Below are 26,711 nucleotides of genomic sequence, written 5' to 3' on the forward strand. Positions count from 1 at the left end.
TGATGTGATCTTATATTATTACATGACATACAGTAAAATTACACTACTGGATTCTGCTGACTCACATATTGATCCTGTTTTTTTTTTTTTTTACTCCTTCCAGGCTTATGCAATGATGCTCTCTCTGTCTGAAAACAACCCTTTGCACGCGTCCTCCCAGAACTCTCTCGATGCCTGGCTGAACATGGGGGGCGGCTCGGCTGAGGCCAGCAACTTTCACCCACTCAACCACATCTAATAGAAAGGAGGGGAGGCAGACACCTCCAGGAGAGCAGAGGAGAGAGGACAGAGATGGAGGAGGTGGAGAAAGAGACTAGAGATCCAGCCAGAGCCACCATGTTGTATCGGGAGTCCCTGAGCCGGGATGTTGAGTCAGAGACTTGGAGGTCGCCACTGATTCACTCTTCATTCTGTAAGTAAAACATTAAAACAAAAGAAAAGGAACAGCAAACAGCCCCTCAGCCTCCAGTCAGACACCAGCCAGCTCATGTCCAGGACTGTGTAAATCAGACACGAGGACAAGGACAGCGTCTTCACAGAGAGTTGAGGGCAATGCTCACCCACCAACCACAGTTGTCCACAAGAGTGCGCTGTGAGAGTGCAGGCCGGCGCTACGAGTCCACGAGTCGGACATCATGTGCATAGAAATGTGAACATGGTCCCAGGTCATATGCTTTTTCCCAGATATGTGTTCACAGGGCTACACCCACTGCATTCCCGTATCCGCCTCCAAACGTCGCTTCTCCACACCCATAGTGCTTTGCAAACGGCCGACTTTTCCTAGCAAAGCAGCTGAAGGAAATTCGAACTGAGAGTAATCCACCTCAGACACCAGGCCCCTTCTCGCTCCCTCGCTCACACATTCGTCATGTTAACTTAACCTTCTTTTTATACGCTATTCCTTCGTCTATAAAACAGTATTCTTTCTTTTAGCCACCTTTGTGCTAAAATGTTAATATAATTATTTAGTGAAGGACCAAAATTGTATGATATTGTTGTATGATGTACAAAATAATTTGAACATTTGTCACGACAGTGGTGTGCCAAATAACTCATAGGAAACGTTTTTGTTCTCTGACAATCACTTCTTGTTTTTCTGTGTTTTCATGCCAGTTTCATGACGTTTCGCCTTCATATATATATAGTTTCTGTATCCTATTTATTTTTTGTCATTATTACAACAAATGAAAATTGAAGAAGGAAAAAAAAAACATTTTAATCCCACAAATTTTTCTGAAGGAATGAAGTAATTAATGGAGATTGTGAATCTCTCGGTTTGAGGCAAAACACGAAAAAAATCCTGGTGCCAAATCAGAGGGAGGAAAAAATGATTTTATTTATAATGGTGTGTTAGTCAAAATCTTGTTTTTTGTGATTTTGATGTTCATGAAGAGGCTGATCTTGCTGTTGTTCAACCATTTCAACCTGTACGCACACATCTATGTGTTTAAAAAAAAAAAGTTATAGAAAAAAAAGATAAAGATGGTTGATATCTTTTTTTGTTTGTTTTGTTTTTCAATTGATTGCCATTTTAGGGCTTTTCATTTGATCCAATGTTAAATAGAATGATGTATTTGTCTCTTCTTCGTCATGATTTACAATAATTCCTGTTTTTTTTTTTTTTTTTTCCACATTGTGGCATTCAGTGATTCCAGTGGTATCCAATGATTGTGTTTTTCTTTTGACTGATCCAAATCAAAAGGCAATTAGGCAAATTTTGGGCATTGATTGAGAAAATATACCCTTATTCCATGCTAGTCTGCACTACTGCTTTTTGTTCCAGATCATCACCGTTATTGAACATGTTAGGTCATTGAGTGCTACTCGCTGCCAGTAGGGCACCATGGGTAATAATATGTAATAAGTGGGTGAGCTGCGATGACTCCATGGCTCCACGGAGACCTGTTGCATAGGAACACGTAGGCGAGATGTGTGGCACTAAAGTGAGGTGCGATATGTGGCCGTAGCGTGTCCTTGACGAAAAAAGAAAAACCGCCCTGTAGGAGTTGAGGAGGGGACTTTCCGAGAGCAGGGATTTTGTGGTTGGATTTTCATTTGTTCCTGGCAGGGAATGCGACTGTCCCAACACAGCACCTCTACTGAACTGTGAAGCCAGCAAATGAATCACACAGCAAAGACTAAACATATATATACACACACAAACAAAAAAAGGCACATGAATGTGTATGTTTCGTGTACTAATGACTGCTAAGAATTCTCATTAGAACCAGATCTACTCCTTGTTTCTTTTTTTTTCTGTCTTCTTTGTACTCCAGTTCCCGCTCTTGCTGTCGACTCATTTCACTGCAGACTACCTGGTTGTGGTCTCACTGCAGAACTCACTATAGCACTTAATTTGTGGGCATTCATGACACAGCCAACTGCAGGGTGAACGCGAATCTTTGTAACTGTGCTCTGTTACCTTAATGCTGGTCATGTCAGGACATTGAAGCCGAGGCTGAAGAGGTTCAAACATGCACTTTAACTCACAGAAGAAGCAGTGTAGTACACGATCGTTTCCTTGATATTGGTGGGAGGAGAAGAAAAAAGAAATGCTTCACCTTGTCCTAGATGTTTTGGGGAAAGGAAAGAAAGAGTTAATAATAGCATATGTCAGTGTCATTACTGTTGGTGTGATCATAATGTACTAAACAAGGCAGAACGAATCAGATGATCTTTTCTTTCTATGAACTGAATGAAGCACTGTAATATATGTTTTTTGCCAGCAGGTGTCAGGATTCTCTCAGTCTTCTTCATTCTCATTAAAACACACCCAACAGCAGCCAGTGCATCTCTAATCACTATTTTATGAATGGGAGTTGTTTGTCAGTGAACCAATTTGAACTGAATGCTTCAGAATTCCGGGCCGGGGCGATGAAAGAGCTGCATATGACGGGATTCATGCCTCATTCTACTGTAATTGGTGAGCGCTGTACGTTGTTGAGTTATTCAACGCTGAAGCAGAAAGATGGTGTTTGGCAGGTTTGATTTAGGAACCCAGGATTGGTCACGAACTGAGAACTTAACTCGATGCTGTTCTTTGCCCACTGTTACAGTCAACTAAAAGTCATGCGGTTCCTTTCTTTTTTTAAGACTGTATAGTATTTTAAAAATGATGTCGCGTTTGTCTGAGATTTCATTAAAACAAATGGGTTTAAAATGGATGGTGCTCGTTTCATTTGGATCTGAGTTGTATACCGCCTCTGTTATGTTTATTAAAAATATTGTGCATGACTTGTGTTTTAGCGGTCATAATGGTGTCCTTTTGTGAAATGTGTATCTTAAATTAAAGAGAAAAAAAAAACAAAATAAATAAAAAAAATTGAATCTGTAGATGCACTTATTGTACATGTGGTTAGGTTAGTAGGTTTGACTTCAAGTCCTTTACTGCCTTAAAATGCAATGGGCAGATTGTTATTAAATAAAACAATATGCTTGTGGGAGAGAAATTATGAAAAAAAATGAAAGGATTGTAGAATAATACTGAACATTTCTGAAATTGCAGTTCTTTTGATGCTTGTGATTATTGAAAAAAAAAAGTACTTTAGAGAAATTTCATGAAGAAAAAAAGACCTGATTTTGATGTTAATTCTGTAGAATAGAAATGTATACCAAATGTAATCTTTCCAATGCTATGAAGAATTTATACATGAAATTGATATGCAATAAAAACCTGTGTGCTTTTTATATATATTGTTGCATTTTGTCTGACTCACCATTCTTGGAGAGAACCTATAGGCTGCTTTTTACAAAAGTGTGGCCACCAGTCCTGCATCACCAGTACCAGGATGAGTCTCTTAGTCAAGAAAATTGAGAAAATATACACAGATGTACTCACTACCAGTCAAAAGTCTAGATGCACCTGGACATTTTTCACCGTGTAGAACAAATCTATAGGCACAGGACTATGGAATATGGTGGAAGCCTATTCAGTAACACACTCGCCTATGATCCAGAAGACCCAGGTTCAAACCCCACGAACTACCATTGTGTCCCCTGAGTGTCTCCAGGGGGACTGTCCCTGAAACTACTGCTTGTAAATCGCTCCAGATAAGTGCGTCTGGTAAATGTAAAATGAAAAACACACGTGAGGTTATGTAATAAACAAAAATAGCAAACAGGCCTTAAAGGGTTTTATTTCCTTTTGCTGTAATGGCAGCATTTCACACTTTTGGCATCTCTTGACCACCTTAACGTAGGCAACAGGGACTCATGACAACAGGTAAAAAAAGATGCTAATCTGAAAAAACTGATTCATCAAACATGGTTCACTTCGTCCTGCTACAAAAATGTTTCTTTCATTTGATTTTTCGAAATGCATCTATTTTAGTGACAGAGTGACTAGTAGTGTAATTCACAATAGTTACATGTGGTAAATTAAGTTACACCTTTGACATGGACACATCCTTTACATAAACACTCACCTGATGGTGCAGGTTTCTTCCAGGTTTCCCGGTTTCCTACCCACATCCAAAAGCCTATATAGTAGGTGGATTGTCTGTCGGTATGAGTGTGTGTGTGTGTGTGTGTGTGTGTGTGTGTGTGTGTGTCCACCCTGCACTGGGCTGGTGCTTGTGAGTTCCCGTCCTGCTCCCTGTTTCAGGATGGGTTCCAGCAGCAGTGACCCTGAGTTGGACTAAGCGGTTATAGAAAGTGAGGGACCCACACATGTGAGGGGCCCTGAATACACATCTGTTCGAATTCCCGAACCGCCAAGGTGCCACTGAGCAAAAGCACCGTCCCCGCACTCTGCTGGCCAGGCACCTGTCATGGCTGCCCACTGCTCACCAAGCGTGATGGTTAAAAGCAGAGGACACATTTCGTTGTGTCATCGTGTGCTGTGCTGCAGTGTATTTCACTTTCACTTGTCACTTTAAGGGCAAATAGACACAGGCTTGCCAGGTTGGGATTTTTTAAGACAAACTGGTCTGTCCTAGAAAAACTCAAAAAATTCTATAAATGCCACATAATGTTTTTAAGATTTTAAATGAGATCGTTCAGAAAGCTGTCTCACGCAAAAATATATGGTGGGGACAAGTATCAACCGTAGAAATGAGTTTTTTTTTTAAATGAACGAACAAGCAAACAAATAGCATTTCTACTACTAACAATAATAATAATTATTATTTATATTATTGTTATAGTTTGATTGAGTCATAGCGTTTCATTTTGATATTGAATCCAGCTATTTGTCCCGGTGGCACGCTTCGGTCAGACCTGGCAACCCCGCGTGGGCGCGCCGCGGAGCACGGAGCTCCACTCCCGCACAGAACCGCGATGCCGCAGCGTCTGCTGCTGACCCGCCTGCAGTGACTCGGGCCCGCACCGCCGCGACATGCTGCAGCTGAACGACTCCGTGGAGCCCGAGAGCCCGAGCGCCGCGGTGCTGCACCCCGCGGACACGGAGGACGGCCTGGAGGTGGCCTTCACGCCGCCGGGCCGCGGCTACGGAGCCGCCGTGGCCTGCTGCTCCCCGCTGCAGACCCTCACGCCCTTCCACGTCCACAACCCGACCATGCAGGCCAAAGTGAAGGATTATTTCGTGTTCAGGGTGAGTTTCGGCGCGTTTTAGGAATAAGAATCACGCAGATCCGTGTGGCGGGGGCGGCGTGCAGGAATAGTGAATGCGCTGTTGTTGTTACAGTGGGTGGGGGGGCTCGATGATCGAAAAGTCGCAGGATCGAGTCCCACTTGGTACCAAGTTAAAAAAAAAAAAAAAAAAGAAGAAGAAGCAAGTGACAATTACTCTCTAATTGTCCCTCGAAATAAAAGTGTCATGTACATGGTGGCCAGTGGTGGTTTTATAGCTCTGATTCCTGATAAGATGAGTTGTCCAGGCTGGAAAGATCCATTTTCCACATGCAGGGTCTCTTGTAGACCTCCTTTTTGTCCTGAAAGTACGCTGCCGCCGTTCTGACTCGCTTGCTTTATGAAGAGGTTAAATTGGTGGTTATTCGGATTGAATTTATTGTCTCTGTCCTTCCTGTCCCTTCATCCCTCAGCCTGGCACTATTGAACAAGCGGTGAACGACATCAGGGCCGTGGCGTTGCCTTCTGAGGATGGAGAGGTGTTGAGCGTCTGGCTTCTGGCAGAGTGGGTATTAGTAATGAACCTGGCCTAAACCTGGATTTCACCTTCATAATATGTGCAAACGTGCCTATAAAAAATCTGAATATTTAATTCTGAAAGGTAAACCCTTCAGCCTCATAAATGAATAGATTGGACATACTCATTTCTGGAATGTCAGCCATAACCATCTCCATAATCCACAATATATTTCCCTTTACGTGTAATGTACTTGTATGCAATTGTAGAATGACATTGTTTTTTTTGTTTTTTTTTTAACTTCAGAGTGGACCACTGGAACAACGAGAAAGAGAGACTTGTTCTCATCACAGAGAGGTAAAGAGGCCGGTTCCTTTATCCAGGCGTAGCAGGAGACGCGGATACTCAACCCGGCTCTCCTGATGTGCTTTGGTCATTGCAGGTCACTTCTGGTCTGCAAGTACGACTTTATTAACCTGCTGTGCCAGCAGGTGATCAGGATCTCGCTGAACGCGGTGGACACCATCTCAGTCGGGGAGTTTGAGTTTCCACCCAAATCCTTAAACAAGTAAGACACTCTTAAGGTCTTACCGTCCAGAGCTGTAGTGCTGCTTTATTCTGTTAGATGTGAAGTGAAAGGGAAGTGATTGTGAAACACTGCAGCACAGCACACGGTGACACCACAAAATGTGTCCTGTGCTTTTAACCATCACCCTTGGTGAGCAGAGGTCACACTCACATATAGACCACCAGGTTCAAACACCACTTACTACCATTCTGTCCCTTAGTAAGACACTTAACCCTCCGGAGAGACTGTCCCTGTAACTACTGATTGTAAGTTGCTGAAATCAATGGGTCTTCAGCAATCATGGATTTTCAAAATGTTGCCCATGGGAAGAGCGTTTTAATAATGAAATTATGATGAGATAGAAGGAAGCTTCAGTTCAAACGTTTTAAAATTCTGAAAATATGACAAACTGAAATTATTTGCGCCATTTTGTGGACCTCTGCTATGGGCTCCTGGTAAAGCACGCCTACATACAGTTAACCCTGAATACTCGTGTTCTGGCAGGAGGGAGGGGTACGGGATACGCGTGCAGTGGGACAAACGTCCGAGGCCCTCTTTCCTGAACCGCTGGAACCCCTGGTCCACAGACATGCCTTACTGCACCTTCACCGAGCACCCGATGGCCCATGCTGACGAAAAGGTGGCATCGCTCTGCCAGGTAATGACCACGGTTTGGTTCCTGGCTCCTGACCAGACATGTGGAGTGTGAAGGTTATATGATATGTGAATGATATATGAAATGTGTGGCATTTGAACTCTACGAGGAGTCTTGAGGGGCTAGAATTGGCGATCTGTGCTGGATCTGAGCCGAATGCGATTAGATTGTTGGCACGTTGGTTCTCAGAAGTGCTGCTTTCATAACGCGTTGTTTTTCTGCTCCTGACCTTTAGCTGGATAACTTCAAAACACAGCTGGTCCAGGCAGTGAAAAAAGCTCACAAGGAATTCCCCATCCCAGGCCGGGCCAACGGGGTGCTGATCTTGGAGAGACCCCTGCTCATCGAGACGTACCTGGGCATCATGTCCTTCATCAACAACGAAGCCAAGCTGGGCTACTCCATGACCCGAGGCAAAATCGGCTTCTAGCTTTACACGTGTGGCCCTTCTGTTTTTTTTTTGGGTTTTTATTTTCCTGTGGCAAATTCATTTCTGCTTCCACTGACAGACACTGGTCATCGGCCATCTCAGAGCTGTGCAACGAGCTGATCCGGGAACAGTTTCGTTCAGGAAAAAAGAAAAAGTTCCAAGCTGTTCTGCTCCACCAAGCCCGTGCGTGAAGTGCACTCCCCAAAAAAACCACACATATAGCTGAGCCCTGGCCAATCACAGGCTGCGCCACCCAATCACGCTCCGCCGAGGCACTCAGAGTGCTTTCTGTTCACAAACCCTCACTGCTGCACGTGGGTGAATGGAAATTGACTTGAGGTCAGGATGTGTTCTGTACATTTTTATTTTTGTTTGTGGTATGCAACTTTTTTTTTTTAAATACTCGCTGTGAAAATGATGCTGCTCTCCAACACAGATCAGGCTTCCCTTGAACCTAGCATGTTTGGTTGCGCCCACCTTGTGTAAGCCACAAGCGCATATTTATTTGTATTTATGTTCCATGACTGTAGTCGTTGTTCGGATTGCCCATTTCAAACAAAGTTTCCTTGTTCTTCTGAAAACTGCACTGTTTCTGAATAAATGATCAGAAGCATGTGATGCGTTATTTTTCAAAGGTTCATACCAGTATGTTTAATGTGTCACTTAATAGGTACGGCGGCATTGATTGAACATGGCTGTTGTCATTAAAAGCAGAGGCGCTTCTCGGTTTAGTTTCCGAGCTCGAGGGCCAAGCTTGCGGTATCGGGTGTTGAGGCTGTTTAATTTAGTGCTGCAAAAAGGTGCAAATCACTCCTTACTAAGGCCTTATAACATTCATTACAAGCTGAACCGTGAGACTGGATGGTCACTAAATCATGGCAATTACCTCATAATTTTATATTTTTTTTTAAATCACCCGGTAAGGTCTTCCGATTTGCAGCCGTGTGTCAGTTGTGTGCGGTGCAGTTGCTTGTGTGTAGTACGGAGCTTGAAGGTGGGGGTGATCCTACAAGCAGGATTAACATCATCTATACATCTATAGGAGCTGAAATGACAGTGGCCATTCCTACTACTTTAACTTTACTAGGACTTTCCTGAAGACACTGGAGCTTATGGGACTGATGTAAAATTGACGCATATAGGGAGAAAGAAAATATTTAAATTGTTCTTTTTGTTTGGAGTCTATTAGATATGGTTCTGTATGTCATTTTACCCTCTGTCCATATCAATAATTTCCCTATGATTGTTACATTGCAATCTTGCAATGTTCCAGTCAGTCATTGTTTGCCAAATAAATGCCGTGAAGAGGGCTCGTTAACCAATTAGAATCAAGAACAGTTCTCTAACAGGCTCTAAACAACCCGCTTCACACCATCGGACTGGCTGAAAAAAAAAAAAAAAAAAAAAGACCCAATAAAATGGATTAAGACTGTTTTTGGTGCAAACTTTTAATGGACCTCAGGGACAAGAGTGTATTAAAAAAAACTTTAAAGATGACCAAATACTAACACTTCTACTAACAGAGACTCACCTTCCTTCTTTATGTATCAGTTTAAAAGGGCATTCGCATATAACGTTGATCTTTTTTTTCCTTCACGTTTGTTAATGTTAATAAAACGAACTGTTATTATGAGGCCTGTTATAATGAAATCCATTAGAGTATTTAGAGTTTTGAGCTCATGTCTTTTTTTCCCCAGATCTTGCTTCTTAGGGAAACCCCCTCCCCAGTCCCCTTCCCAGTTGTGACAGCTGGTCAGCAGATACGGGTTCCAGTAGAAATTCTCTCCCTGCTTTTTCTGACTATGCATTGTGTTGTGGTGGTACCAAAGTTCCTATGATGTCATGGCTTTGGAGCGCTCCCTTCCATGACATAAGCTGGTTTACCTGAAAACACCCACCTGCTTTCTGTTCAAATGTGTGATGTAGCCAAATGTTTCGCATGTGGAGTTTGCATGAAACCGGTGTAGTGTGTTTGTTTAGAGATATATTCATCATAATAATAATAAAGTCCAGTTTCAATGCATATGAGACCAGGTCATGTTTCTTTGCTTAACAAGTACTTCAGTGTTGCCATACACCTAAAGCACCTTTTCCCATCTTAATATATAATTTTTATTAAATACAGTGACTTATTATGTGTTTACTGTTAACAGGTCTAAATATTTCATGTCCTTTGAAACATTTCAGTGCCAGAATTTATTTGCAATTTTTATGATTTGTACCACAGTGTAATGATGATCCTGTAAGTCAATTAAAATGGCAATGTTCTTATGAGTTTGAATGTGTTTGTTGTGTGTTACAAAAAGTCTTGACAAAATATTTAAATTCTGTAAACATTTCAATAAAAAGTCATTTTTGGCCTACAAATACATTTACAAATACAAAACAATTATATAAAATTCTACATTCTTCATAAGGCTGTGCATTACATTGGAAAATTGCTATCAATATTAAATTCAACCTCACCCTTGCTGTGGTCCTTCCATGTAATTTGGCTGTGAACAGTGACTGTCTCACATCAAGAATATTCTCCAGCTATGTGAAGATCTAGCTAAACATTCGCATTCGCATAAAGTGGAATTTCTTACCCTGAATGACAGGCCAATCAGGGTCAGTTTAACGGTACAAAAAAAAGTGCTCAGTTGGTCAGCAAAGAGAACTGCGTTCCAGACCTATCAGGGTGACATCAAGAGATGCTGACCCGAAAGCAGACAGGGAGGAGATGACATTGTTTGGTGTCACAGGACTTATTTTTGCTCCTCGGTCTCCATGTAGCACAAACACAGCTGTTCCTTTCCCAGCAAGATTAGCGAGTCGCCGCTGCAGTGCCACAGTAAGGACAGCACCTGGAAACAGCCTGAGGGGAAGCACCTTCATTAGCACTGAAGGCAACATTCAGTATTGGTCAGTCAGGATCACAGGCCTGGATGGACTGGTCATACTTGCCCTTAAACGTGATTTGAATTATGCCATGGAGGGTAAGGCTAAGAATTTGAATCATCAAATCATGTTTTTAATCATCACACCTCTTACATTTAAGCATTTAGTATATATATATATTTTTTTTGCTTAAAATGAAAGTGAAGGTCATTGTGATACACAGCACAGCACACGGTTCACACAACGAAACGTGTCCTCTGCTTTTGACCCATAAACCTTAAAATTTTGAAAGAGCTGTATATTAACTATAAACATGGAAGTTTTCATCCAAGGGTGGACTCAAACTGTCCTGTAATTTTGCGGTCATGTCCCTACGACCTCACCTTCCACAGGCACCTTCACAGACACACAGCCTGCTGGTGACCACAGGTAGAGTTTGGTGTTGCCGGTGCAGAGGGCTAGTCGGGGTCGCCGGGGGTCCCAGGCAAAGCACCTCACTGGTCCTGTTTGTTCCAACACTGCCTGCAGTCCGCCCTTTTGCATGTCCCACACCCAGACGTTGTTTGGCATGTTGTCTGGAGAGAACACAAACCCAAAAACACCAAAAGATTGCTCTCACTTTTGTTAAAACCACAAAAGACAAACCATAAATAAATCTCTTGAATATTTTGGGCAGGCTTTCAGAGGGCAGATCTTAGCTGTGAATGTGTGGGTACAGAGGCGGGAAATCCCGGACTCAGGGCACCGCGGGTCTTAACATACCAGACTCGGTCTGCGCTACTTCCCCCGCTGCCTGCATGGCCAAATGGGCCACAGGGCACACAGTTCTGCAGCCGAAAATGAGCCGGAACAAATGTAACGTACACCCAGCTGTTCTCAGTTGTTTGTGGTGCGCCCTCATAGATAATGACTTTAATTGCTGGCACATGCGGTATATTTATCTAATGCAAGTTTCCTTTTCTGCATTGTTATTGCATTAATTTGGACATTTTTATTCAGTCATAGTTAAATAAATGTTAAAAAATTTTAAATACCATATGCAAAAGTCCAATACATTTTTGAAAAAAATATGCAAAATATCACAGGGCAGTTAACCAAAAGTGGCATCGGCAGGAGGTTGGAGTATAAGCAGAGTCTGTAACCTGCTCCTGAAATAAATTGTTCCAAACATGTGGCGACGAATTAAAACGGTAACCTTTTTGGAACGTTTTTGTCGATCAGTGTGGGTCATGTACGACTTTATGGATTAGCTGGATTCAAAAAGAAATGTTGACCACCAAATAAAGCCCTCACCATTCTTTGTTGCTAGGTAGCGGCTGTTTGCACTGAAAGCCAGCAGAGAGACTCCAACTTTGGGGTTGGCACGGTCAGGGTCTGGCTTCAGCACTGCCACCTGGACAGGCAGCTGGCAAATCTCATCTGGATCAGAGTAAGACGAAGGTTCACACCATTACACCGTTACGAGGCGGTAACACACCATTACTGCAGTCCCAACACGTGAACACTTAACACAGCTGTTAGATGGACACTAAGAGGAATGAAATGGGGTAGTTGTGTTTTTCGTGGAGGCATCGGTACACAAACCCAGCACTGGCATAAAAATTTTGTGGTAATCAATGCTAAGAGGGTCCTTAAGAGCTTTCACTATGCTGTCTAGTCCTCATAATGACCTTCTAGACTCTTCTATATGGGCAATATTAACACATACTGCCAAACCAGCAAGAGAACAAGGTAGAAGCCATGTGCCCCAAAATACCATATAAACAGAGCAAATTTACCATGTAAGAACCTTCATGTAGTATTGAGATTACAAAAAAAAATTGGAATCAATGTTCTGTCACTCACAAGAGGGGAAAAATATATAAAGTGCTGAGAACCGAGCAGAAACTCACACTTGCTCTGAGTGTTGAAGAGAGAGCTGCTCACAGTGATCTGTGAAGAGGAGAGGTCTTCAGAGACCACCACAGGACATTTCTCCACCTCACGATACACCACCTGACACACGGGCATTCACACTATGCTTATGTCACTCAAAATAACATCAAAATGCACTCAAGTGCAACACATGAATGTTTCTCCCCAAGAGCATTTTACAAGTCAGTTAAAATATAAACTATATTAGTACAGAATGAACAAATAAATAAATAATGTTAAAGTCCTTTCTAGACCCAAACAGTGGAGACTCACAGCTTTCGTGCTGCTGATGTTGGCCGGATGTTCAAACTCTGCGATCTTTTTCCAGGTAATGTGGTTGAGAATCCGTACCTGATGCACACACATAAGCATTCAGCAGTGCTAATACGCCACAAGGGACACTGGGTAGCAAGGCTTACGGTTGATACATGAACTCAAAAGAAATTAAAAGTTCTATTAATTTCACGGTGTTGATTAATAATTTGGTTCAGGCACAAGTCAAGATATATACTATACAGGTATACATTGGAGCAAATCCAATGTATACTTTTGAAATGAACACCCCACTAGCACCATACGTATTTTTGCTGTTCTTTGTAGCTGCTATTGATTGGTGTTGAACTAGAAAACATTGCAAAATGGTGTGGACATTTTGATTTGGTCCAATGTGCAGAAAAAAAATGGTCAGTGCTCAGTTTGGGGTCACCTGACAGCATCAATAGCAGCTACAAAGCACATCAAAAATACATATGGCGCTCACAGGGTGTTCATTTCGAAAGTCTGTGTGGATGAGGCCGAACTCCTACCCAGAGCGGCAGTGTACTCAGATCAGGCAGCGACAGTCACTACCGGCACTTCTTTTTAACTAGATCACAAACCAACATCAATGATGGAATCTTATATATTCTTCACTGCATCAATGCAGAATTCTCCATGTCTGCATCACGATGCATTGATTATGAGATTCATTTCAACACCCCTAATATATAGACTACATTACCACTTTCTTTATTTTACACCACAACAGCTGTAGTTGTAAGGATTACTGACCTTTTCATCATAGCTGCTGATGGCCAGGAACTGGCTGCTGGGACTCCAAGCGATCGTCTTGATGCCCAGTGACCACTCATAAGCGCTGTAGGTGGACAACAGGCGGCCATCCAACGAATAGAGCAGCACCTTATACTAAAACACAACATATGCAGAGGCCATAGGTCACTTAAGTCAAAGCGAAGTGATTGTCATTGTGAAACACTGCAGCACAGCACACGGTGACACAACAAAATGTGTCCTCTGTTTTTAACCCATCGCCCTTGGTGAGTAGTGGGCAACCATGACAGGCACCCACGGAGAAGTGTGTGGGGACGGTGCTTTGCTCAGTGGCACCTCAGCTTATCAGGATTCGAACCGGCAACCTTCCGATTACGGGTCCGTTAAAGCCTCACCCGCTATGCCACCGCTGCCCCTTAACGCTAGCTCATGCTGATTTTGGAATAGTTTTCAGTCCCAGTGAAACACTACGCTATTTTTAATTGTGTGCTGATAAGTCTAAAGCTCTGAGATGTGACTCACCTCCAGACATGTATCCCATACAGCCAGCACACAGCCATTAGGAGACCACTCCACCCCTGCCAGGTCCTGCGTCTCTGTCTCAAAATGCTGACATTGAAAATTGAAAGGATTGTTTTACATTTACGGCATTTGGCAGACGCCCTTATCCAGAGTGACTCACAACGTGCTTTCAAGTTACCATCGATGAAGAGATCAATTCCGGTTCACTAGGACCCCAACTATGAATACACCTATTTAATTCACTCTGTTGTAGGTTCTGTACACAAAGTTCGACAACAAGAAAATTACAATTTAATCTAAATATTCTTTAAAGAGGAAGGTCTTGAGCTGTCGTTTGAAGGCGCTCAGTGACTGAGCTGTTCTGACCTCGAGGGGAAGTTCATTCCACCACCGAGGGGCCAAGACGGAGAAGAGTCTAGATGAATGTTTTCCTTTTACCTTCAGAGATGGAGGGACCAGGCGAGCAGTACTGGAGGCTCGGAGTAAACGAGGTGCAGTGCGAGGTGTAATAAGGGCTGTGAGGTAGGATGGTGCAGCTCCATGTTTGGCTTTGTAGGCCAGCATCAGTATTTTGAACCTGATTCGTGCAGCTACTGGGAGCCAGTGGAGGCAGCGTAGCAGAGGGGTGGTATGGGAGAATTTGGGAAGGTTGAAGATCAGTCGTGCTGCTGCATTTTGTAGTAGTTGTAGAGGTCGGATGGTACATAGTGGTAGACCAGCTAGAAGGGAGTTGCAGTAGTACAGTCGTGAGATTACTAAGGACTGAACCAGTAGTTGGGTGGCCTGGGTTGACAGATAAGGGCGGATTCGTCTGATATTGTAGAGAATCTACATGAGCGGGAAAGATTGCTGATGTGAGTTGAGAAGGAGAGTTGGTTGTCTATTGTTACGCCAAGGTCGCGGGCTGTTGCAGAAGGAGAGAGCTGCGAGTTGTCTAGGTAAATAGCAAGATCCTGATGTGGTGAAGAATCTGCTGGAATGAATATTAGTTCAGTTTTGGTGGGATTGAGTTGGAGGTGATGGGCTGCCATCCAAGACGAGATGTCTGTTAGACATGCAGAGATTTTGGAAGCAGCATGAAGATCAGAGGGAGGAAAGGAAAAGAGGAGTTGTGTATCGTCAGCATAGCAGTGGTAGGATAATCCATGAGAGGAAATGACCTCACCAAGTGATCTCGTGTAGAGGGAGAAAAGGAGAGGACCTAGCTCCGAGCCTTGAGGGACACCAGTGGAGAGTCTACGTGAGGTAGAGGTGGATCCTTTCCAAGTCACTTGGTAAGATCGCTCATCAAGGTAGGAAGCAAACCACTGCCATGCTGAGCCCCGAATTCCAAGCCTCTTCAGGATTGACAAGAGAGTCTTGTGGTTAACAGTGTCAAATGCAGCAGATAGGTCGAGGAGAATAAGAACTGATGACAGTTTTGCCAATTTGGCTGCATGTAGCTGCTCGGTAACCGCCAAAAGGACAGTCTCGGTGGAATGAGCTGTTCTGAAGCCAGACTGGTTAGGATCCAGGAGGTTGTTCTGTGATAAATGGAGTGATAGCTGGTTGTAGACACAGCGCTCAAGGATTTCGGATAGAAATGAGAGGAGGGAAACTGGTCTGTAATTGTTAATGTCTGTAGGATCAGCAGTGGGTTTCTTTAGGATTGGAAGAACCCTAGCTGTTTTGAAGGTGGATGGTACGTGGCCAGATGAGATTGAGCTGTTTATGATATAAGAAATGAAAGGGGTGAGGTCAGGGGAGATAGTTTGAAACATTGCAGAAGGTATTGGATCTAGTGGACAGGTGGTTGGGTTGCCTGTGGATATAATCTGAATGATTTCATCAGATGTGATCTTAGAAAATTGATTTAGAGTAGTTGTCGAATTTTCAGAAGGAAGAATAGGATTAGTGGTGGAGAATGTCTCACAGATTTTTTCAATCTTCCCTGTGAAGAAGTTGGCAAAATCATCAGCTATTAATGAAGTTGGGGCAGGGGGAGTCGGAGGGTTGAGTAGGGATAAGAAGATGTTGTTGAGTTTTTGAGGGTTATGGGCAGAGGCTTCTAGTTTTGCTTTGTAGAAAGCAGTTTTAGCAGCAGTGAGGTTAGTGGAAAATTTGCGCAGAAGATTCTGGTAATCCAGTAGGTCTGAGTCAAATTGAGATTTCTTGTATTTTCTCTCCGCTGCTCGAAGAACTCTTCGATTGCTACTCAATGTATTGGAGAGCCAGGGCGCAGGGGGAGAAGTCCTTTTGGGTTTAGTTGATAGAGGACAGAGTTGATCAATGGAAGGGGAAAGTGAGGTGAGGAGAGAGTTAGTAGCGGTCTCTAGTGGTAAGGAGAGGAATGAGTCAGAGGTTGGGAGATGTGAAAGAATGCAGGAAGATACAGATGAAGGTGAGACAGTGTGAAGGTTTTGTCTAATGAAGGATGGACGGGGGACAGTTGTGGATCCTGTAGCTACAGTGAGTGTAAAGGTCAGGAAGTTGTGGACAGAGATGTGAAGGTGAGTGGAAGAAAGGTCAGAAGTTGGAGAAGGATGACTGAAGACCAGGTCCAAGACATTCCCTCCTTTGTGTGTGGGAGAGATGTTGCTGTTGGTCAAGGAAAAAGAGTGGAGAAGGGGAAGAAGGCAGGATGATTGGAGCTGGGCTGATGGAAGGTTGAAGTCACCAAGGAGAGTTAGGGGGGTTTCTAAAGAGAAAGTGCTGAGGAGAGTGTCCAATTAATCTATAAAGGGCCCAAGTGGCCCTGGAGGGCGATATAAGACTATGAGAATGATATTCACAGGAGAAGAAACTGAGACTGCTGTTTTGTCATTGTGATACACAGCAAGCACAGCACATGGTGCACACGACGAAATGGGACCTCTGCATTTAACACACCACCATTTGGTGAGCAGTGGGCAGCCATGAAAGGTACCAGTAGTGTGAGGGGAGGGGATCTCAGTGGCACCTCGAACCCGTAACCCTTATGTTACGAGTCCGCTTCCTTACCTGCTAGGCCACCACTGCCCCAGCGCAGAAAGAAAGATGAAAACATGCTCAACATTTTCACACTTTTCAAAACTTCAGTTCTTCTAGTTCAGTTACAAAGAAACCCACCCTCAGTAGGTGCCAGTCATCACAGACAAACACACTGATGTAGTCCTTGCATTCCCGCCTCTCTGCTAGCGCCATGTAGCGGCCATCCGCACTGAAATCCATCCCTGAAACAGTTTGCATTTGTTTTAAAACTATTTAACCCCAAATGCACATATTATTAATATGATGTACCAAATTTTCCAAATTCAATACGGATTTTTTTTTCGTATCACATGCAGCTATAACAAATAGCTGTTAAAATACAGGCCGCTGTCTATTTTTTTTCTCTCTGTCGGACCAGCTATGCGTTCCGGGAGAATCCTTTCTACGTAGATGTGTGTTGATGAACATCGGGCTGTGTATATGTCGAAAGATGACAGACTGTGTGTGTCGGTATTGATTTCGGTCATTAAAAGGCGACTCGGGGACAGCGCCTCGTTGACCCCCGTCAGCTCATGAATTTTTTCTGCATGTGACCCGTGACCTTACACTAGGCACTCTCAGTCCAGCCAACTATGTGCCATGACTGTCAGCTGTACTGCTCCTCAGTGAACGGGGTGCAGGGCCGGGCATAGTCTGACTGTCGGCGTCGCGCTAAATTATCGTCTGTGGCCGCTGAGACGCTTGTGGTTTGGGAGGATCGGCTGTCTGCATAGCATTCTGTTTCCAGGGAGGCCTGAAAGTGCTCCTGTGACGATTATTACTGAAATTTCAGCCTCATTCTGGTGGTAAGTCACTAGACAATGAACCAGAAGACCCAGGTTCAAATCCCACGTTCTACCATTGTGTCCCTGAGAAAGACACTTAACCCTGAGTGTCTGCTAGGGGGACTGTCCCTGTACCTACTAATTGTAAGTCTCTCTGGATAAAGGCGTCTGATAAATGCCGTAAATGTAAATTCATTTATACTCAGACAATCTACAGCACACACAAATATGTGAAGAGAGTTGCAGAACAATCTAGTTGGACTACGACGTATAGTTGGAGCAAAAGGCAACCAAAACAATGGAGTGTTAAGCGTTTCTTGGACGTCTGAAATAGCTGAAGGACATTTAACAGTACCTAAACCCTGAATCACAAACATGTCATCCAGCAGTAGAGCAGAGGTAACACTATCCAGCAACAAATCAAACACACGGTCAGTACTGAAAATGAATAAACTGGAAAAGGTAAGCTGCTCTACCCTCCTTGCCTCACAACCCTCTCCGCACACAACAAATGTAACTTACCTTTCTGACAAGCTTTGGGATACTTGATGTAAGAAACAGATTTGTTACACAAAGACCAGACAGTGACCCGCAACTGAAAAAAAAAAGAAACAGATATACAAATTATTTTTCTGAATCATTTTGAAGTTAATTATAAATCAGTCTAAATAGGAAACATCTTAATTCCATTCAGTGGCATTCACAGAGTGAAGCTAATTGTTTTTGGGTACTCACCAGCCACACCAGAGTGTGGTTTTGATTTCCAAACTATCCCATTATATATAATAATTTAATGTAAGAACCAGGCTGGAGGCACTGGTTAGGTTAGCACTCTGGACTCTGAATCCAGCGATCTGAGTTCAAATCTCGGTGGGACCTTAGGTTGAAGCTTAAGCAAATTATCATTTTTGGGGCAGTGGTTGGCCTAGCGGGTAAGGAAATGGACCCATGATCAGAAGGTTCTGCTCCCTGGGCGCCTGTCATGGCTGCCCACTGCTCACCAACGGTGATGGGTTAAAATCAGAGGACACATTTCGTTGAGTCACTGACTGTGTGCTTTACTGCAGTGTTTCACAATGACAAGCACTTCACTTTCACCATGTTCAAAGAAAAGATGGTGAATCTTTTCCACTCATGTAGATTCCTTCTCTACAATATCAGAGGCCACCCAGATACTTGTTCAGTCCCTAGTAATCTCACAACTCCATTCTAGCAGGTGTCATCCGACCTCTACACCTAATACAGAATACAGCAACGTGACAGGGGTTTAACCTTCCCAAATTCTCCCAGAGAACCCCACAGCTACGCTCCCGCCACGGGCTCCCAGTAGCTGCCCGCATCAGATTCAAAATACAAAATTTTAAAAAATGGGGCAGCACCATCCTACCTCACAGCCCTTATTATACCTCCCACTCTCTGACCCTACAGCACCCCCACCGATGAAGGTACAAGTGAGACGCTCATCTGGACTCTCTTGGACCCTAGATGGTGGAGTACTGATTGGTTTCACTGATGGTCACATGAAAGGGAGCCTGCCATGTGTTGTAAAATTTAAATTTATTCATTAAGGCCAATGAGATTGTTCACAACTCGCAAGTCGGTTAAATGAACACTGTTAATTTAAACGCTGACACAATCTGATCCGTGACCCGTTTTCTCCACCAGCATGCCATATCCACTAGCAACAGCTGAAATGACTCCAGAACTCCATCTTTAAAAGACAGAATGTCTGTACAAGGAGTCCCAAGTGAGGTCTGTAGTCGTGATGAAAGCTTGGAGGATTAGAATGACGAATGCTGCGGTTTCGGAGCACAGAGTGTAATCCATAGCGATCATTAGGGACTAATCCTCCCCTGGAGAAGGAGCTGGTTCTGGAGAAGATGGCATGAGGCGTGAGCTGCCTCTGGTCTTAAGATAACTACGTAAACAGTGAACGCCTGGGTACACACCTGGTTTGTATTGGGTAAGTAGGTCAAATTCAGCCACTCTAGTGTTACTTGCTGTCATTAGTACGTTAACATAAATACATCTATCAACCAAAACATTAAAACCTCTTGTCAAATAATGTGTTGCCAAATCAGCTCTGATCCATGGATTCACTGACATCACTAGCAGTCCTGTAGCACCTGTAGGGACCACAATGAATTCATATTTTCCAGAACATTCTACAGATGCTTGACTGGATTAAGATCTGGGAAATCTGAAGAGTGAATCAACACCCTGACACTGACTTCCCCATAGTGCTTTGTCATGGTCAGCACAAAACCTTTTATTAAAGAGTGATTTGGTATTTTGGTGCCTAGATTGTAGTAGATCAAACAATATTTTCTTAATATTTTAAGATGATGTTTCGATTACCAAATTTGGGAGCATAAATGTTGATGTTTCAATCATGAGGTGCATCTAGACAACATATCTGTGAAAAGTCTCTTTAGCATTTGAATGAGTGACGGGAGCACATTTAAGGTGGTCGCTGTAAGCTGTGTGCATGGCAGACATGCATTCGCTCTCTGTTCTGAATGTGATAAATGCAAGGCCCTCATATTTTATTTTACTGCCCTGGGTAAGACAACCTGCTGTGCGTGAGTGTTGCTTGTGCACACACAGTCTTATCACACTGGAAATGCATGCGGTGTGAAATACTGAACTAAACCAGCCTTGTTCCGCAGCCAAGCAACAAAATCCTGGGTCTACAAAGCCCAACGAATGAACAGCAATCATAACTGTAAGTCACTGTATCAGTGGCAGTCAAACTGTAAATATGCTTCAGTTCAACTTGCACAATTATAGAGTCAGTAGAAGATAAATATGACTTTGACAACCTACCCCACAGATGCTGGATTAAGATGATTTATTCAGTGTGGCAGGTGTATTTTTTGCTGAAAAAGGGACCTGCCATTAGACTATACTGCTGCCATGGAGCGATTTACTTGGTCTGCAAAAAATGTTTAGGTAGGTGGTATATGTCAAAGAAACAGCCTCATGAATGGCAAAATGCAATGCATCACACTGCCTCCACTAGCTTCTCTTCTTCCCATAGTAAATTCCCAAAGCCATCCACATGGTTTAAACCAGGGCACTTTTGTCAAATGCTCTGTGGTCCAGTTCTGATGCTAATTTGTCCTTTGTGGTTGGTAGTGGTGGGTGGTATTAGAAACACACAAAGTGACAGGTTCAATCCCCACTTAATACCATCGAGTGCCTCAAGGGGTGACGGTCCCTGGGTAGGGGTGTGTGAAATGCCATAAATGTAAATGGAAACTATGGTGAAATAAGTTCGGCATGGGCTATTTGCTTGCTTCCAATGTCATCCCACACACTTCCAGGTGACACTGCAACAAGGTAAATCAATGACATGCACATTCCCTGATCATAATGTTATGGCTGATCAGGGTATGTACAAAATCTTTCCTTATGGCCTCGTGCCATTCTACTGACAGCTCATCCATTTCTTGCCTCTTTGAATTGAAGTTCCAGGCTCACCAGGATTTCTGTCTTCAGCCCTGGATGGATGGCCTGGGGGTCAACCAGATGCACCCTGCAATCAGACTCCTTACATTGCTGCGTCTAGATCCTCTGCAACATCTGCGCTCAATGGAAACACTGCAGACCGCTCGTCCGTGTTCCGCGGATGCAGTGGAAAGCAAGGTGGGTCAGCAGTGTGGAGGCATGGATGTTTGGGATGGCTGTAACTTTAAACTACAGGCTGCTGGACGGGTGTCGGAGAATAGGTGAGATGGACGCACTGCCTTGGCAGGGAGCTGGTAAATCGATATCTTAAAAAAAAAAAAAAAAAAAAAACACCCACACAACAGAAGCAGCTATGCTAATAGATTTTCAGTTTAAGACAGCAACAGCTGTTCATTCGTCTGGGAAAGAAAAAAAAAAACCACACATATAAAATAATACAGAAGTCTGTGCAGCTTCACAGTATCCAGATTCCTTTCTTCAAATATGAAATCATGATCACAAGTAAGACCCAACAGATGTTATAGGCCTGTAACACCCGAAAATCCAATATTACACGTTCATGTATAAGAAATAAACCACAAGGAATGGCAAAAAGAAAAGCGCATTTCAATACACTTCTCACATATCAGCCTTTTGTAAGAGGGTGAGTGACGCTGCCGGCCGGGAATCTTTACATAGACCTGTCTGTCAACGCGGGATTAGGCCCAGCGCGCCTCAGATCTTGAAGCACTCCCCAACCAATATAGGCCCATTCTCCCATTACACACTTATAATTCTCTCGCTGACCTGCCACGGGATGAGTCTCCCGCCAGTGATGGATTGTCCTCGCTGCTGATAAACTGTGGATGCAGCTTACGTTCGCACATTTCTACTTGCCAAAATGCTGAGCATTAGCAACAGTTCATAGGGCACTGTTGGTGCGACTCCTAGTATAAATGAATACTAAAATGGGTAAAGGGCTTTTTTCAAAGGTCTCATGACAGTCACATTATTATTAATATTATATAAACATTTTAGTTAAAACATGATTGAAATGGGTTTGAATACTCTCCCCATTTTGGTTTCCTCCAGGTTCTCTGGTTCCCTCCCACCCTCCAAAGCCATACACACAAGGTGAACTTTAAGGGAGGTTTGAGGATGTTGTGTGCGCCCTGCCCTCAATGTCCCAGGATGGAATCAGAATGAGGAATTAGTGTGTGTGAGAGCGGTCAATAATCAATAAGGGCTCCTCCCTTTTTAAACATTTTGATATTAATAATCATACACAACTTTTCTTTTTTCTGTTCATTATTGTGAATCCATCCATGACAATATTGGACACTAAAAATGTGCCATAACGCAATGAATCATGTCAAATCATGTGAGCATACATGCAGGAAAAGTTTTCATGAAAATGTATGTAAAATATCCGAAAGGTTGAAAAAAAATGGCAAGATCAGCAGTGATGCTGCTGTCTCCAGAGCTAAAAAATTAAGTAGCGGTCCTTGCAGCCACTCACAGGCCATGTGCGGGTGGTTGCAGCTCTCTTGAGTTAATTTATCTGTAGAGATTATTTTTAATCCAAACACCACTCTTCCGACATTGTCAGCTGTGAGCAGGGGGATAAACTGTGACATCATATCTCCCCCTACCTCACACACACACACACACACACACACACACACACACACACACACACACGCGCGCTGGGGATATAATGTGGGACCCAAAAAACACACACACACCAGGAGCACTAACACCAGGCAGCTGTCCTTAAACAAGTTAATTTAGCATCCTGTTTATGAGCACCGTGAAACTCAAGTCAGACACCCTTGGCAGTCTGGTTGAGCCTTAATGAAATCTTGGAGAGGGGTGAAGGTAAGGTCAGCACCAGCCACAGCTACAGACCCCCGCCTGCCTCGCTGATGGGCACCCTGGGAGGAGAATGGACCTTTCACATAAATTAAGCCACAGGTTTCTCCACTGCATCCCCTGTTTTAACACCACGGAGTGTGTTACCATGGAGACACGCAATCCTCGCCCACATGCTCCCACTTCAAAAACTGCAGAAATGTTGTATGTTACCATCTATGGAAGTGAAATGTTGAACGGAATCCAGATGCCAAGCTTTCTGATGAATGTCCACTTCTGGACAGCACATCACTTGATGGACAAGTCAAAAGATTCCACTTGTGACAGACACAAAGAGAGATCACACACACACACACACACACACAGCCTCACACACTCATTCCCAGACACAGTTGTGCTCCATCTCAGCACCTGTCACTGGTTCTCGGAGTCAAGTTCAGGCAACAGGCGACTCCCGCTGTGGCAACGTGCCCAGGGGTAATACAGACAGACAGGCAACGAGAGGCCATGCTGACACATAATACACCACAACACGACAGACAAATGCCCGTTTCCACACATACATGCAGGTGTGCCAGGCAGACAGAGCAGGAATTTTTCTGCTGGCAAACTTTACACTGGGGGTTCCCCGCAGTGGGTGAATTTGCCATGAAAATATCCAAAGACATAATATCATATACCAGTGGAATTACCTCAAGCACTCTAACACAATGAAGCATGTCCACTGATATTGGACATTCAGTGATATCTGATTGGCTGGTATGTTAATTTTAATTAATTTGCGTTTAATATAAAAACCCAATGAATAAGAGAATCATTGATCCAAGCATTTATACAAGCATAACTATCCACTCAAAGATGTGCATAAAGTTTTAGGATAGGGTGAATGCCCCTTACACATGCATAGATTATCAAAACGTACAGCAACTGCACTCCACAAATCAGTGAGTAAGAATGAATGAAAAATGTCTGTGTTTCTAAATGTGTTGACTGTAAATAAAAATTCTCCAAAATCTATTTTTCATCAGTAAGGAGTCATACCTTATCAATAATAGCTAAAAAAAAATACATGTGCAACTTATATACAGCTCTAATCAATACATCTTTAATTGGCCTACCTGTTGGTTTAATGGTGGATGTGGTGCACTCCAGCAGTCACAGAGGCTCATTTTAGCACTGTTAGACAGGATGCAGTGAAAACACATTGACCTGCAGTCCTCTAACCAGTCACTAGAGGGTTAAATCAAACTCTGAGGACAGGTCGGCTGCTTTGCTATTTTCAGGTCCTTACTTACAGGCAGCAACAGTTGACATTGGCCAGAGCGACTCCTCCCGCATTCACACTTACATGGAACTCCGTGGTGTTGAGAACGTGACGTCCGTCTGGGCTCCAGCGTGAGGAGACTAGTCCGATTGAACCCTCATCGATCTTGCAGTGCCAGTCCGGCTGTTCCAGAGACCACACCTGAGGAACCAACACCGGAGGCACAGTGATTAGAAGAGAGCCTGAACTGCCCTTCATTAAGTGTAAAAGTGTGTACGTGTCACGATCTCAAGATCTCAAAACATCTTGTTGGACACAACATGAAAGACTGGCGCTGGTTACCCCTGCAAAGGTAGGACTGCTGAGTTTTTGCTTAATTAAAGGTTCAGACAATGGATTTTTGGTTTAGTTTTGTTTTATTACTTTAATATGTTAACATCAGTGTCTTTGATATGTCCTGTAATTGTGGACACACACCTGTACCAGTCCTCGCTTATACATGGCACAGAGAATGAAGAGAGAGTCTGAAGACCACTCCATATGGAGCACCTGGTCCAGGCAGGTATACAGGTGCAGGATCTGCAGGGTGTTCACATCTCGCACCACCAGCCTGTACTGCACACAGGTAGCCTACAGGTCCCATAAAGCACAGTCAACATATTACATTGCACGATTTTTGGCAAGACTTAGAAGGTGTGAACTCGTACCAAATATTTCCCGTCAGGAGAAAGGCGGCATAGTTGATTTGTTTGTTTGAAGAGCTCTGAAAAATTCATGCTGGCATGAAGTGGGTTGATCACAGGACTGGAAAGAAATACAAAGGATTCAAGCACTGACACGTGTTTTAATGCAAAGCATTCAAATTAAATCTGCTTATCTGACCGTTGGTGCTTGACCTTAGAGTAACGTCACAAATTATGAAGATTTGACCTCTTGAAATCCCAGTTTAACAGTAAATGAATCTGGTGACCTGATGTCGTGTGTGTGATTTTACACTGGATTTAACATCTTAACATCTAAACGTTCAATAAAAAGAGACATGTGCCATATCTGGGCCCCCCGAAACACTCCCCACCAAAGATCTGAAAAGCCCCTGTTGTGGCCACACCTCTATGATACGGTGAACGGTAGCCATGACAACTTTAAACGACAAGGTGCCGCCTCTGTCTGCCAACGCAAGATGGCGACAGCTGCGCGCTTTTACTAACCCGCTGATCAAAATCCTTTAAACCGCATAAAGCTTTCTGCAAGCCGTATGCAATACATGTGACGACAACAACAGTTCGGCCCTTACGTGCACGGTCCATTTTATGTTTTTGCTTACACACGGTATATGCTGTTGTCGTGCATTAGTGATTAAAGTTTGATTCGGAGTCCAGTTTGAATAACTCGGACTCGGAAGGATCCGAACACCACTTAAAATATGTATGGAAATTACAGCTTGGGAGTTTCCCTCGTTGTAGACTACTTCCACAGCTAGCCAGTTAGCACGTCTGACATTAGCTTCACTAATGTATTTCACAGTCATCGCTTATGCTCTAAACATATAAAGCACGTGTCGCATATTTGTTTGTTCTCCGTGTTTTCTGCGAAAAAAAAGGATCATATAAATACCAACTTAAGCTGAATAAAACATTCATAAACCTACCAGAAGCGGCTTTTTCGAACCGCTTTGTACTTCAGGCAAACCACCGGTTGGCGAAACCGCCTGAGCCTTGTTTAGGAAGCGAGCGGTGGAACTCGCGTCACGAGTAGTAGGAACTTCGTCCAATCAGAGCTCTGACTTGTCCCACCGTGATAACGATGCATCATGGGAAATGTAGTTCATTGTATGCCTATTATATTAAATTCGTCGAGCAAATCACTCATTCGAATAGCAGCAAATATAATTACCCCGTCATTCGAGCAAAATATTTATGACATTTTTATTACGTTCTTGTTGTGTGATTATGTAGTATATGAGATTGTTTCAATTGGTTAGTGAATTTTGGTTAGCGTAATAAAACAACAACAGCGCGAATGTAAATCTGTCGTGGAATTGATGTAATTTAATGTTAAATGTAATTTAATGTATTTTAAATTTCTTTGTACGCCATCCAATGCAACATTTTACCCCCCAGTGAGAGTGCACAATGTTTCCCGCTCGTGTGCGCCCAAACGGCGGCTAACGCCTCCTCCTGTCACCCTTAATTCCCTCAACCCAACCCTCCAGCCCCGCACAGTCTCATCCATAAAACTATTTACCCTAAGCTGCATAATCAGCCAATTCGGACATCTTCGTCGGACT

The 26,711-nt window shown here is 43.4% G+C and overlaps 3 protein-coding genes across 11 annotated transcripts in view; 2 read left to right on the forward strand and 1 right to left on the reverse strand.

Annotated features, from left to right (window-relative positions):
- Positions 1–3,304, forward strand: part of prdm16 (PR domain containing 16) — a 164,769-nt gene extending 161,465 nt beyond the window's left edge. For all 8 annotated transcript variants that reach the window (XM_028993327.1, XM_028993332.1, XM_028993328.1 and 5 more), the window contains one exon: positions 104–3,304. In XM_028993327.1, coding sequence (XP_028849160.1) covers positions 104–238 — 135 coding nt within the window. In that variant the 3' untranslated portion in view covers positions 239–3,304. The remainder of the gene's footprint in view (positions 1–103) is intronic.
- A 1,919-nt stretch (positions 3,305–5,223) lies between these two features.
- On the forward strand, positions 5,224–9,973 carry tprg1l (tumor protein p63 regulated 1-like). Its single transcript, XM_028992568.1, has 6 exons — positions 5,224–5,551; positions 6,003–6,094; positions 6,353–6,403; positions 6,489–6,614; positions 7,119–7,272; positions 7,505–9,973. Exons 1-6 carry the CDS (start codon positions 5,336–5,338, stop codon positions 7,697–7,699), a joined length of 834 nt encoding a protein of 277 aa, XP_028848401.1. The 5' UTR covers positions 5,224–5,335; the 3' UTR covers positions 7,700–9,973.
- A 45-nt stretch (positions 9,974–10,018) lies between these two features.
- wrap73 (WD repeat containing, antisense to TP73) lies at positions 10,019–26,164 on the reverse strand. Of its 2 annotated transcripts, XM_028992566.1 has the most exons (13): positions 26,073–26,164; positions 25,132–25,228; positions 24,902–25,054; positions 24,509–24,625; positions 18,361–18,433; positions 17,153–17,256; positions 14,066–14,152; positions 13,544–13,678; positions 12,767–12,844; positions 12,472–12,574; positions 11,873–11,998; positions 10,963–11,154; positions 10,019–10,556 (listed from the first exon to the last, which is right to left on the reverse strand). In XM_028992566.1, the coding sequence occupies exons 2-13, from the start codon at positions 25,198–25,200 to the stop codon at positions 10,447–10,449; spliced, it is 1,347 nt and encodes a 448-aa protein (XP_028848399.1). In that variant the 5' UTR covers positions 25,201–25,228; positions 26,073–26,164; the 3' UTR covers positions 10,019–10,446. The 2 variants fall into 2 exon arrangements, with proteins under 2 accessions (XP_028848399.1, XP_028848400.1); XM_028992567.1 differs by lacking the exons at positions 24,509–24,625; positions 24,902–25,054; positions 25,132–25,228; positions 26,073–26,164 and adding an exon at positions 24,279–24,461.
- Positions 26,165–26,711: the final 547 nt, after the last annotated feature.

The sequence above is a fragment of the Denticeps clupeoides genome, chromosome 10, assembly GCF_900700375.1.
Source record: "Denticeps clupeoides chromosome 10, fDenClu1.1, whole genome shotgun sequence".
NCBI classification, from domain to species: domain Eukaryota; kingdom Metazoa; phylum Chordata; class Actinopteri; order Clupeiformes; family Denticipitidae; genus Denticeps; species Denticeps clupeoides.